The following is a 12,810-nucleotide window of genomic DNA, read 5'->3' as shown; positions in this document are numbered from 1 at the left end:
AAATAAAAACTCACAATTCTGTGATATTAAAAAAAAGAAGGGTCTCACTTTATCAAAGCAAAACAATGTAAAATTAATTTCTTAACACTAACACAGTGAAGAAAATAGAAAAGACTGGATAACTTTTTGCATCCAAGTTTATTTTGAAATTCCCTACTCCCCCTGTACAAGAAATGAAAGAAAAAAAATTCCAGAAAGGCAGCAGTGAACTTTCAGTGATAGTACTTTTCTTGGGAAGGAAAAAAAATCGTAATCACAGTGTCTTCTTTTAAATACGTCTACTGCTGTCATCTTTGGCTGGGTTTAGGTGGACAGCTGTCTGTCAAAACCAATTCCTGGGAAGCAAGTTTTATGCCAATAGAGCAGAGCTGTGGGCTTTTACCTTTTACATTGCCAATGCAGGAATGTTCTGGACTGTATACATCTTCTTCATGAACATGAAAAGAAAAAAAAAAAACAATAAAAATTGAAATAAAAATAACGAGCCGTTTGTGTTCACAACACAAACAAATATTACCATCTGGGGAGATAGTGACAGTATGTTGAACTTCATAAAACTGTATAGACAAAAAATAAATCTACAAAAATGGAACTAGGTAAATATTACACAACAGTAAACATGTTTTACTTGTTTTAGTTGTTTTTTTTTTTTTTAAACTCTTTTCTGTTGAATCTCTACACAAAACCAAAATTCTTGGTCTTAATGGCTAGCAGGAGTTTCTGTTTGAGTATCTGTTTTGAAGAATAGAGTGGCACGTAGAGACGTGAGATGCAAGTATTGGCTGTGGGGAGATGCTGGTCATCTGGAGGCCTGATGGTGATTGAGGGCATTGGCTGAAAGCCCTCCTCACTGGCTGGCAGAGAGGGGCTGGAGGTCCAAAAGTACACCTGAGGATGAGGGAAATTGTCACATTAGCCAGCACTAGATTTAATTTCCTTTTATTTGATGAAATACATTGTCTAATTACTTATAGAAATTATTTGTCATAAATGGGCAGATATATACAGGACTATTGCAAAGCTGTATATGCTGAAATTCCATGTCAGAGCTGAAAGCTGAGATTAAGTGTCTTCAATATATATGAATAAACCTACCAGATCTTGCCTCTCAGTCATGCTCATCTTTTCAACAATAGACCAAAACCAGCGTTTAAACTGCAGTAGCTTGTCGGCATTTTCTCCTGTTGGATGAAAAATATAATTAAGCAAACATACACCATACTAGAGAAATGGATATGGAGCAGAGATGATCAAGACAGTATCCATACCAGACTCATCATTGAAAGAGGTGAAGCTAATGAGCATCTGTACATTGACCTCTCCACAACCATTGACAAGCAGCCTGAAGTCCTCTGCAGTCAAATCCTCCAGGGCATTTTTAGGAAGGACATCAAGTAAACCCTTCCTCATTGCCTTGGTTGGACAAAGAATTTTTTTTTTACAAATGTACATTTCGGTAAATAATCACATCAGTTAATGTCTTTATCAAAAAGAAAATCTTCAACTGACAATTTTGTAAGCAACAGATTATCTGTGCATTCACAACTGTGATGGTCTGATATTGTTACTTACATGGAGCGGCTGCTCTGCCACCACCAGCATTCTGTGCTCTGCATACTTCCTCACATACTCATACACGTTGAGGGGAGTGACTGGCATGTTAACCCCACCAGACAGAAGCTCCACCTGGTCCAGGAAGAATACATACATATGTTTCATAGTAAGAATTTCCCATTTCATGTCTCACTGTGCCAGCTATTACCTGTCCTGCGCCTTCCTCTTTGCAAAGGTCAATGGCAAAGGCCAAATCCATGGCAGCAAATACTGCATCTGCCTCTCCTGCCTGTGAATGGCGGATAAGCTGCCGCAGACTCTCATACATGACTGGGTCAAAGAACGCAAAGTCATGCCAGTTCACCTGAAGCAACAAAGAACACACATTATTCACAAAAACAGGCCCAAAATCTAAACCATGAGAAAGTAATTGTCCCATACCTTCCTCCCAAGCAACACCTTGATGACATGCCTATTTAACGTGATCGGGCAGAGCTCATTCTGAAGAAGACATAACCCCAGTATTCTGAAAGGAAAAAAATGTATACAACTTCCTTGGTATTGTCATAATTCAATGATGATCATCGGATTTAGTTGGTATAATGAAGAAAATTTTACACAATTTTTGTATGAGCAACACCTCAATTCATTTACCTGCCAATATTACGGAAGCAGTTGAGTCTGGCCTCTGTGTTCTTCCCAGGCCGAGGGGAGTAGAAGCCTCGCTTACCAGGCTGGTAGAAGAGAGGAGCATTGTCGTCCCCATCATCTGGGTCATCCAGCTCCATGTCCACTACACTGCGTGTCGAGCCATGGCGCTTTCGGTTTTCCTGCTGCTATAGTCCAATCAAATACAAGTACAATATCATGTACTAGTACAATACTTTTGGGTTTACACAAGTGGGTCTGTTATATACAGGAATTATTTTAAGTTAGAGAAAGAGATTTAGTCAGTGCCACCCCGGCACAATTTTACCCTTAATAATAAGTAAATCAACATCATCATAGTTGTGTTCTTCCACTGATAATGGGCAGACCAGGGTTTTACAGATCATCATGACATTACATAGGAGATGAGCATTCAGATTTGAAATGCTTTCACTGTATTTACAATATCAGACATAAGTAATTGGTGTGGTTGTAAAGATGGAAAAACAGATTGTTTACTTGTGCTTTCTCTGGAGCCTCCAGGAGACCAAGGTCCAAAATACTATCAGCACCATTTTCCCTGGAAAAGAATAAATTAATAAATTAGTACTAAGAAAAGTGACGTCAAAACATCTTGCATACTTATGCTCTGTGGAGGTTTGCTTTAGACCAATCTCCTCTAATTCATGGTTTACAATTTAAAAGTATATGGACTACTATCATTTATAGACTACTACTATCATTTATAAGGTAAGTTGTAAAAAGACCCTTAGTCATACCAACTTGGTAACTTTATTCTACACAATAAATGGTACCTCCAATGAAAATGATAATGAACTGTTGGGGGGCATGAAAAATATTATGGTTTACAAAAATTCTAATAAAAAATAGACTGCTGCCACAGTATAAGAAATTTGGTCCTTAAATGTGTTTAAAATGCCTGGTCTCTGTAATCTGGTGATGGCTACTACCTGTAGCATATATGTACCTTCCATGTGCAACAAGAAGCTCCATAGCTTCTTCCACCCTGGCTCGGAGAGAGTCTTCACTGGCCAGCAGCAACAGCAGTTGAGCAGGAGACAGCTCAAGCAACATGCCTGTGATTTTACTTGCAAATGCCTTGGGGAAACACCATCATTTGGTTAGTGAGGGCAAGAACATTTTAAACAGATTCCAGTCTATAACTTGATTCTTGAAGACAAAAACTAAAACACTTTCAGGTTTTATAACTTCAGCCTATTAAAAAAAAGAAACAAACAAAAAAAAAAACTGATGGGTGAATGTAGGTATTTACCGGCTGCATCGCATGAACACGTGGGTAGAGTCTTTCCCCAAGAGCTTGTCGGTGTGCAGGCAGTGGGTCGGGCTCATCACTGGGGTTGCCCTCTGACGAAGGCCTGAAAGGCCTGGTGTCAATAGAGAGCTGTCTCCTGGAGTCTCTGTACCCACATGCACCCAGAGATTAGTAATAGTGGCACTTTTAGATCAGAAAAGATTTTTTTTTATTTTGAAAAAAGTGAGGGAGGGAATATCGTCGATTGTATTTCACCTGTCTCTATCTCTCCTGGAACCTGCTCGAAGACCACCACTTCTCCTCTCTCTCTCCCGGTCCCTATTCCTCAAACGCTGCATTAGGTCTATTACACAAACGCGCACAGGCACACACACACACACACACACACACACACACACACACACACACACACACACACACACACACACAGATAGACAAGATTGCTTTCAAGAATAATCAATGAAAAAAAATAGGTATCATTTCTAACATGCTTTCAGCATCAAAAAAGTACCATTTAATACAATAATGAAATCAAATATAGTTTCTATGTATTGTCATACTTGAATTGTAATCGTGATGACACGTACTGCTGGCCTGCATGCCCTTACTGACACTCTGGACACAGTCCAAATTTGGCAGCTTATCGTTTGACAGGAGTGCCAGGGCAATGGCTGTGTAGAAGCTACGGGCCACACCGCTCCCCTCGCCTGGTTCATCCTTAAAGGTGACCTTCACCCGGTGTACAGCCATGGGTGTGGTTGTGCAGCGCCTGCCAAAGTGCGTATTCAGCTGACGCATGGTCTGCTGTATTAGTTGGTCTCTATCCCGATCAACTTCCAAGGCCAAGTCTCTGGACTGCAGGTTTCTCAGCTTCTCCATCTCCCGTCGGAATTTGGATTCCTTCACTTCAAAGCCACCAAGCTCAGTGAGGATCTGAGATTAACAACAATGACACATCTTATGTTGAGCCTGCTTAAAGGTTCTCCATGTAACAAAAAATATGTACTCTCTACAGCTTGCAGGGTTTCATTTGGCAATTGGGCCGGCATGACAGCAGGAGAAACATTCATAAAAATTGTGGCCAGTGATTTAAAAGATAACTTAACCATTCACTGCCATGATCATTAAGAAAATGCAAAATATGACGACTAATGATATGAAGTGAACGGGTCTGTTGAGGCTCTCTGTCATCCAGGTCATAGAACTGGCCGTTTAAGCTGGTCATACCAATTAAACTTTACTTTTATGAAGTAAAATTTGTCAGCAAATCTGAATTATGTTTCTGATTTAGTGGTTCACAGTCTCATTGACGAATAAGCAAAGATGTGTTTACACACAATATGAATACTAAATAAAAATATATATAGCCAAATAAGCTGTAAAAATGGATTCAGTTTAGAAATTAAGACTCATAAAAGCCCACAGTGATGTTGGGGGGGGGGGAGCATGCAGAATGTCTCTAAACTACAGCAGTGAATGAAGGACTCAAACATACAGATCCAGGCTCAGCTCCAACATCCTCCATGAAGACACGTCCAAAGAGTTCCAGGGACAGACGCCAGCGACCCAATAGCATGTCATGAGAAATCATCATTCCCATGAAACTGCAGTGTGGTCTGGTTGTAGAGACAAGGTGGACAAACAAATCATGTGGGTTAGTCAGACTTAAACATAGTCAAAAACTGTGCTTACACAACAAACTGTACTGTACTTGTTTTCTTGTAAGTAGCAGTATGCAATGAACACAAAAGCCAGTACAGTTTCATCAAAGATGTTACTGTTTTTGGCAGCAGTCTGATCAACAGTTAAAGAAATACCTGAATGATGGGAGGGGAGGTCCATCACTCTCAGTGAGGCCAATCTCAGCCAGTAGGCTACTCTTCAACTGGGCAGCCAGATCATGGGGAGAAGGACCTGGTTTTGAGGTTTCTAGCTCCTGCTCTGCCAGTGACTGGCTTTCAGTGGTACCCTGGGAAGTTTCCATACTCATCACATTCTTCAGGTTGGCTGAATAAGACATCTTGGTGGGCAGGATCTGTTTTCGAGTGATTCATAGTATTTCATAAGTAATGTGAAATGTTGTACATCTTAAAATGACAGTGAGATGATGAAAGAATGGAAATGTGGAAATCGGACACAAAACACAGGCTGTGTTCTAATATCCACTTGAAAGAAACGGTTATCCAATATATTCATTATTTCCTATACTTCATATGCACAACAGGAATAATGAAAGGGAAATAATGAATCGTGGATGTTTTTAGCTATCAAAAGTGTCGGTAACTTTGAAAAGAACTTAAGTTGGACTATCAGTGAATATTAGAACACAGCTGCCAGCGTGTTTGTACAGTGAAGAGGGGTGGTATACCTGAGAGGGGGAGGGTAGAGAGGAGCCCATGTTTACCTCCAGGCAGTTCCTGTCCACGCTTGAATCAGCCAGGCCTTTGGAAGCCACATAGGAGGAAGAGTACAAGCCCTGAGAGGGACGACCAAATAGATCCTCCTTCCTGGCATTAGGCTGTCAGAGAAGGAAAAAAAAAAAAAAAAACCTAAAACCACAGTTCCCACAAGTATAAACTAGATAGGGTACGATTATGTGTTTTCAAACGTTCTAATAGTAATATTAGTAAAGAGTATAACAATCAGGGACACCCAGACCATATTGAAGGTTCATTCTTCAATTTCATGAACATCATAAAGAATGCATGGCGCATGATACAAAAAGAGCAGAAACTTAAAATTTCATTGATCAGGTTTTTCTTGTGATTTTATGGTGCATTCAAGGATATAGTTAGAGCTTATTCCATTCATCTAAGACCATATAGAATCTAAATTCTTTCAAGGTTGGAAATTATGACTTTTAAGGTAATAATAGGAGTTGCATCTTTAACTACATCATTGCTACCTCCAAGAAATTGCTATCAATGTAGGTCATGGCTCCCTTTTAAAGTTGTAAAATCATGGAATTACCAGGACTCAAACTTGCAATTCAATTTCTAAGGACACTTCAGATGATTTAAGTATATGCATACCATTTGAGAGAGAGAGAGAGAGAAAGAACCTACACTTTAATGGATAACAGGGCAATGAACTTGAACTGAATGCGAAAACAAGTCATTTTGAGTATTTTGGAGTTTTTCCAGCCTTCGCTGTCTTGGGATCACATTGTAGGACTGAGTAAAAGCTCTGACCTGCAGGAGATGTGGCTGGTCTGCCAGAGGGATAGCCTCCGCCAACGGCACATCAAAAGGGTTAGGTGGGATGCAGCCAAGGAAGGTCATGGAGTCGGAGCGACGGAAGAAGGGGTGGTTCTGACCCGTTTCAGCAGGAACCGGGTCCTCGTCCTTGTCCTGTAGGGTTGAGCCTAAGATAAAACAGAAAAAGTTAAACATAAAATGTCAGCATACATTGAGTTTATATTGACCAAGCCTTATCCATTATCAAGTTTAAGGACTTACTTTGATTTGTGTCCTCGTCATTCTCATGTTCTGAATCTTCATTGTCTAAACCAAGTTCTAAAATTTCTCTGTTCCTGCAAAAAAAGGTTTACAAATTTGTTTTGAAACATTGTCGTTTATAAATGCATTACCATTTAAACATTCCTGACATTTACTTTATTGGGAAAGTGTCACTAATAACAAAGTGTCAATACGTAACCCTATACAGTTTATTGGTTAGAAACATCAAGGTTCAATACTCGATAGGAATTCAGGTCACACCTTTGAAATTAATAATCATAGACCAAAAACTGTTTCTGAAAGTTTCTCCATTTACCGCTTTCTGTCCAACTGTGGGGTGTCTAGAGTAGTCTGCTGGTTCATGGCCTTAATCCAGTAGATGAGTGCTTGAAAAACATAGGCCACATGCTTAAGGGAACACACGTCCAGGACAGGAAGCACATCTGAGTGCTCATCATTGTGGGAGCGCATTAGTGATAAGGCGTAGTTCAGGAAGTCCCCCCGGGCAGACATCATGCCCTGACGGGCAGTCAGAAGAGTGGCAGTTCTCCTAAAAAAAAGTAAAGACGGTTGAGGGGGGAAAAAAACAAAAACAAACATATATATATATATATATATATATATATATATATATATATATATATATATATATATATATATATATATATATAGTTGTCCAAAATTCAATTTGAAACATTTCCACAAGTCAAAGATGCATAAGATAAATGGACTTTCCTCCAAAAATGTAACTTTTTTTTTTTTTTTTGAACAGAAAACAACATTTAGTAATTTTACATAAACCAACATAAATGTTTAAGGTGTAGAAAAAGGTGCTCTCAAAATAAGATTAGATTTTTTTTTTTAACCTGCGCCCTTCCATGGTGCGGAGGTTGGCCTCCTCCCGAGCAGTCATGCGCTCTCTCCGGGCTGAGTGTTGAGAGGCATGGAGTGGGTGGCTAGGGTGGCCTGGGTCTCCAGCAGACGAAAGAGCTGAACCATAACGTAACTGAGCTTCTGTGGAATCCATAATTGACACCATCCAATTCCAGGTGGGAATCAGCTTTTCTTCAACATAGTTCTGTTTCAAAACAAAAAGAGACAAAGAAACTCTCAAAAAACAGTCACCTGAAAACAAATTTCTGTTCTTGGTTGGGCTGAGCATTTTACCTGCAAGTTTACAGCATCCTGGTATGTCAGTTTGACAGCAGCAGGATACTGTGAGTAGACAAGGTGGTTGTACTTCGGAATCAGACTCATGAGGTCTGAAATCTGCCGAATAACGATACTGTAGGCCCTTGCCAGGCTGCTGGCAGATGTCAAATAGCTGCTGGAGTTACTGGCTTCAAGAGCTGCTGCCGCTGCAGCAGCACTAGAACTGATTGCACTGGAACGACGCAAGTTGGTGGGATCAATGTATATGAGGCCTGTAGAACTTGCTGTAAACAAAGAAATCAGAAAAGACAGTTATTGTATCCAGTTTCTAAGGTAATGAATGAGTACCTTTTCATAAAGTACACAAATTACTAACCAGCAGGTGTTGAGGAGCTGGAGGGTGCACTTCCAGTGGCCCTTTGGCTGGGGGTGTTTCTAACAGCCCACTGCATGGAGCGAGGAGCCTGAGCTGCGCTGTTGGCATGGGAGGCACTTGTGGTCCGTTCCAGGGGCTCGTCCAACAGAAATGTCTCTTGGTCAACATCGTCACTCTGACTGCTGCTGCTATCAGAATCACTGGAGTCATTGGATTGGGAGTCATCCTCTGAAAAGAATGCAGGGACACTGCTGGCACCTTTAGAGAGAAATAGGATAGGGAATGAGAAAATAGAGGCAAGATTAAATGTCTATGTGTTCCTTCATAATGCCCTATATTTTATCTTTAACATCAGATTTATTCAGGCAGGGGTGCATGTTAGTGAATCACACCACTACAAAACCAAACAACACTAAAAGGACAGTGTGAACACTGAGGCATCAAGGGGAGGGGAAAAAAAAAAAAAAATAGCTGCAGTCAGGTCCCTGAATATTAGACAGAAATTGATTCAATTTTTCAATTTTTTTTACATTTTCCCTTAACAGTAAAAAACTAGATGATTTGGCCATTCAAGAATCCCATGCGATTTATTTACCAGGAGAAGTTGTCAAGTTGAATTGTTGTCATTTCCATGGTATTGTAATACTTTCCCCAATATTATTCCATTCTGTATCTGAAAGTTTTGAGATATTTTCATGACCTTGGTTTTACTTTCCCTGAATTTTACCGGACGACTTTTACTTATCCCAGACCCTCTGTATTAACAATCATTAACATATTTCTGTGACCAAATTTTGCAGTGATGCAGCTTCCTTCTATAGTTTTTACTATACAAGCCATGAAGGGTTTTCCCCTTTTGCCAAGGAAATCATTTAGAATTTAGATAATATTTGTCTTCTGTGGTGTCACAGATTTAAGATTTTTTGTTGATTTAGCCATTCCCCAAAGACATTCCTTTTTTTGTTTGTTGTTTAGCAAAATAACACCTTTCATTTGAAGTGACATCTCTTTGGAACTCGTCCTGATAGCGAAAGTGAAAAGCTACCAATCACAACATGCCTCATTTCAATTTCATTGTTTTGGTTTAAGCAGCCAAATGTCCAAATCGACCCAGATATACGTAGCTTTGTTTTTCAGTCTGAAAGGTCGAACATTTCATTCCAGGAAAATGTCTATTAGATTAATGCAGTGTCCAATTTACAAAAATGCCACTAATTTTACTACACAAATAAACGGCTGATTAACCTCCAGACAATCTCTCACAAATAGGCCGGTGAAACGCCAAGTGCAAATTGTTCCATGTACATAATGCGCCATCATACATCTCATACATCTGTGGCCATGTGGGTACTATTTCCGCTAAAGAGATTCAATTAATTTGATTGAAATCATCATAATTCATATTCAAACAGTAGAATGGTACAATGAAAAGAAACAAATGAAAAGATACAAACTGAGCACACTAGCATATGAAGCTACTGGATTATATTAATCTAACGTTAATAACATTTCAGCATAATTGTTGTTACATTGGCAATGCTCCAAAATGTGCGGTATTAAAAAATGTAATTTTGCATTAATATCAATTTACGCATCTGAAACGGTGATTATCATCTTAAATTAGTCAAATGCATGTAAAGCTGTGGTAAGTGAGCTAATCACAGCTTTTGGCTAAAGCTCTATATTGACATTTTGAACTGTTAGTGTGTATTTGAATATAGTCCCGTCACTGTTCGCTCAATAAAAGAGCAAGAAAGGTGGAACAAAATTTGTAGATACCACAAGTAGAACATAAGCAGCATTTGACAGTTTGTATTGCCATATGAATGGTCCAATTGCATACTAAAATGTGTTGGAGGCGATTAATTAGATACAACTACCATTTTTCCAAATACTGGGGATCATAAATAGTAAAATGGGAAATAACTATCATTAGTAATACACATTTTAGATGAAAAGGATAAATACCACCATACCATATGGAAAATCTACAAGTTGGTTAGTGTGTTATTTGGCTGAAGGAAAACAGACTACAACTGTGTGGAAGGGTAATGTTAGTTAAAAATGACAGACACAATTACAGTGAAATGTGAGAAAGAACTCTCAGCAGGAAACTGTATGCATTTTGCAAATTCACTCTTGCCCTGACATCTGTATATGTATTGAAGTAAAGAGGAGCTCATACCAAAAATAGGAAATGCCAAGGACACCCTACTGCCTGTAAATGAAATACATTGGGTATTCAGCCAGGGACCATCTTGTTTGCTGTGTCATTAGCTCTCCAAACATAAATCCAACAACCCAAAATGCTGACTGTTAAGCACTACAGACTTAGTGAGGACGGAATTAGTTCAAGGGGAAAATATGTCACAGTGCAGCAAGACAAAAAATGCAATTTCTATTCAGAACGAAAATGAAGCCGAAATAAAAAACCTAACTTTAAGAAAGCCCTTGAGACAGGTGCCCCAGTTTCCACCATAAAATTTTAACAGAGCCGTTCTTAGAATTGAGGATTATTTTTCATGACGAGAGCGCCATGAAAAACCAACCTGCTTCAGACCCAGCCGTTGCTGCAGTGACAACACTCCTGCGGCCACTGGCATTATCCTGATTGCTGTGGTTGCTTTCGCTGTCACTCTCTGTTTCAGCCGCTGCAAGGAGATCCAGCTCCATGTCGCTCCCTAAGAGGCGGAACAAACAAGGAGAGGACGCTGTAAAAGTGCCCACAACTAGCGTCAGAATATTAAAAAAAAAAAAATTATGGTAAAACCATTCTGTGAGGTGCATTACATTGTGTTTCTGCAGATATCAGAAAATCGAATATAAAGCTTGTTGATTACACTTTAAACAAATGTAATGTCCATGCCTCACTACAGATGCATTAATTTATAATAATGTCAATCATATACATCTGGCATAGATTTTAGACAGTCATAGATATGCACATATACCCTCTGACTTATAATGGAATTAAAGGAACACACGAAGTTTGTGTATGGTTATTAGTGCATTTTTCTTAGTTTGGTCAGGAAACATTACCTAAAACAGCTAAGAGTACAGAGTAAATCATTTAACGGATGCAAGTGGTACTGTACTGCAGTGTCAAGACACCAGAATGCTTCACCGCAGGTCACTGGTCTTCCCTTCATCCATCCACTTTTGTTGAAAATTTCACTTTCCCAACACAGAACTAATCTCTACTCTTTCGCCACGCTCAAATTCCTGGTTTTGTAACCATCAGAAAAGCCTATCCAAACAACAGCCATCACACTATTCTAATCTGAATTAGTAAATGTTTGTATAGCCTAATCAAAATAAATTACAAATAATAATGTTTGATTTTGAGCAATTTGAATCTTAATGCTATTTAAGGCCTTCATTTTTGGAAAATGTATTTTTTTTGTATCAGGACTTTCAATGCTTTTTTTTAATAAACTGCAGATGCCCTGTTTGCAGATCTGATGGTATCAAATCATGAATAAGCTTGCACTGCAACACCAAATGTGCCTCACCGTCCTCATCATGTTCATCATGCTGGCCTTCTGCCTCAGCATTTTCTTCTCCCTGTTCTTCTTGATCATCATGATGGTCTTCTTCACCTGCAACTCCTTCTACAACTTCAACCTGAGAAAGAAGCAATAAGACCAAGTATCAGTCATGTAATTTGAGTTTTTTGTACTTTTGCAAGCATGAATTAAAAATACCAAGGTGAACAAAGTGTCTGAGACTTGGTGGCTGCATGTTAAGTTAATTTGCCTTTATAATTTCAAAATGAGACTCCCACCTCTTCCACATCTGCTGATACAATGTCATCTTGCTCTTCATCTCTCCCTCTCACAGGCTGAGACTGGCTGCTGCGCCGAGGCTGGGGATTTCTAATGATATAAGAGGCAGTGGTCTGGCTTGAGCTGGAAAGAAGCAGATACACAGGTTTACCAAAAAGAAAAACAAAATGTTATCCTTTTTGTCCCACACATATTAAGCTTATGTGTATACCATCTATAATAACATTGAGTAGAAAAAAAAAGGCTGAAAACAACCATATGACTACCGTTAATAAGAAGCTAAAGGCAACAGAACAAACCTGCTAGACTGGTCAGGGGAGGGTCTCGGGGGAAGTGGTTCTACAGAGAAGAGTTCCTCACTGCCCTGTACGGCATCAATACTGGTGCTTGCTAAGGTGAAAGGAGCTGTAGGTCTTGCGATGCCCATTCTCACGGGAACAATCAGAGATTCAGCGACATTGCAAAGCTCCTCCACAGCATAAGGCAGCAGAGCTTGGAAAACACGGCGACATTTACCAATGGGTTGGGGAATGAAGTTGCTAT

General features: G+C 39.5%; 1 protein-coding gene across 6 annotated transcripts in view; it reads right to left on the bottom strand.

The window, feature by feature from the left end:
* Positions 1-119: 119 nt before the first annotated feature.
* The window catches only part of ubr5 (ubiquitin protein ligase E3 component n-recognin 5), a 34,423-nt gene continuing 21,732 nt past the window's right edge, over positions 120-12,810 (bottom strand). For 2 of the 6 annotated variants that reach the window (XM_086154773.1, XM_086154774.1), the window contains exons 34-59: positions 12,567-12,806; positions 12,267-12,390; positions 11,995-12,106; positions 11,032-11,163; positions 10,668-10,700; positions 8,483-8,740; positions 8,122-8,390; positions 7,821-8,032; positions 7,271-7,504; positions 6,955-7,028; positions 6,688-6,860; positions 5,865-6,014; positions 5,314-5,531; positions 4,992-5,112; positions 4,057-4,429; positions 3,752-3,839; positions 3,497-3,641; positions 3,191-3,321; positions 2,722-2,782; positions 2,209-2,390; positions 1,996-2,080; positions 1,763-1,918; positions 1,573-1,686; positions 1,269-1,413; positions 1,096-1,181; positions 120-888 (exon numbers count right to left, since the gene is read on the bottom strand). In XM_086154773.1, coding sequence (XP_086010899.1) covers positions 676-888; positions 1,096-1,181; positions 1,269-1,413; positions 1,573-1,686; positions 1,763-1,918; positions 1,996-2,080; positions 2,209-2,390; positions 2,722-2,782; positions 3,191-3,321; positions 3,497-3,641; positions 3,752-3,839; positions 4,057-4,429; positions 4,992-5,112; positions 5,314-5,531; positions 5,865-6,014; positions 6,688-6,860; positions 6,955-7,028; positions 7,271-7,504; positions 7,821-8,032; positions 8,122-8,390; positions 8,483-8,740; positions 10,668-10,700; positions 11,032-11,163; positions 11,995-12,106; positions 12,267-12,390; positions 12,567-12,806 — 4,129 coding nt within the window. In that variant the 3' untranslated portion in view covers positions 120-675. The remainder of the gene's footprint in view (positions 889-1,095; positions 1,182-1,268; positions 1,414-1,572; positions 1,687-1,762; positions 1,919-1,995; positions 2,081-2,208; positions 2,391-2,721; positions 2,783-3,190; positions 3,322-3,496; positions 3,642-3,751; positions 3,840-4,056; positions 4,430-4,991; positions 5,113-5,313; positions 5,532-5,864; positions 6,015-6,687; positions 6,861-6,954; positions 7,029-7,270; positions 7,505-7,820; positions 8,033-8,121; positions 8,391-8,482; positions 8,741-10,667; positions 10,701-11,031; positions 11,164-11,994; positions 12,107-12,266; positions 12,391-12,566; positions 12,807-12,810) is intronic. The other 4 variants (XM_086154775.1, XM_086154777.1, XM_086154776.1 and 1 more) reach the window with 4 other exon arrangements.

This window comes from Fistularia commersonii, chromosome 11, assembly GCF_037954325.1.
Source record: "Fistularia commersonii isolate RoL2024-O1a breed Wild chromosome 11, RoL_Fcom_v1.0, whole genome shotgun sequence".
Classification (NCBI taxonomy): domain Eukaryota; kingdom Metazoa; phylum Chordata; class Actinopteri; order Syngnathiformes; family Fistulariidae; genus Fistularia; species Fistularia commersonii.
The sequence above is the reverse complement of the archived record's forward strand: the minus strand, read 5'-3'. Positions and strand labels throughout refer to the sequence as shown.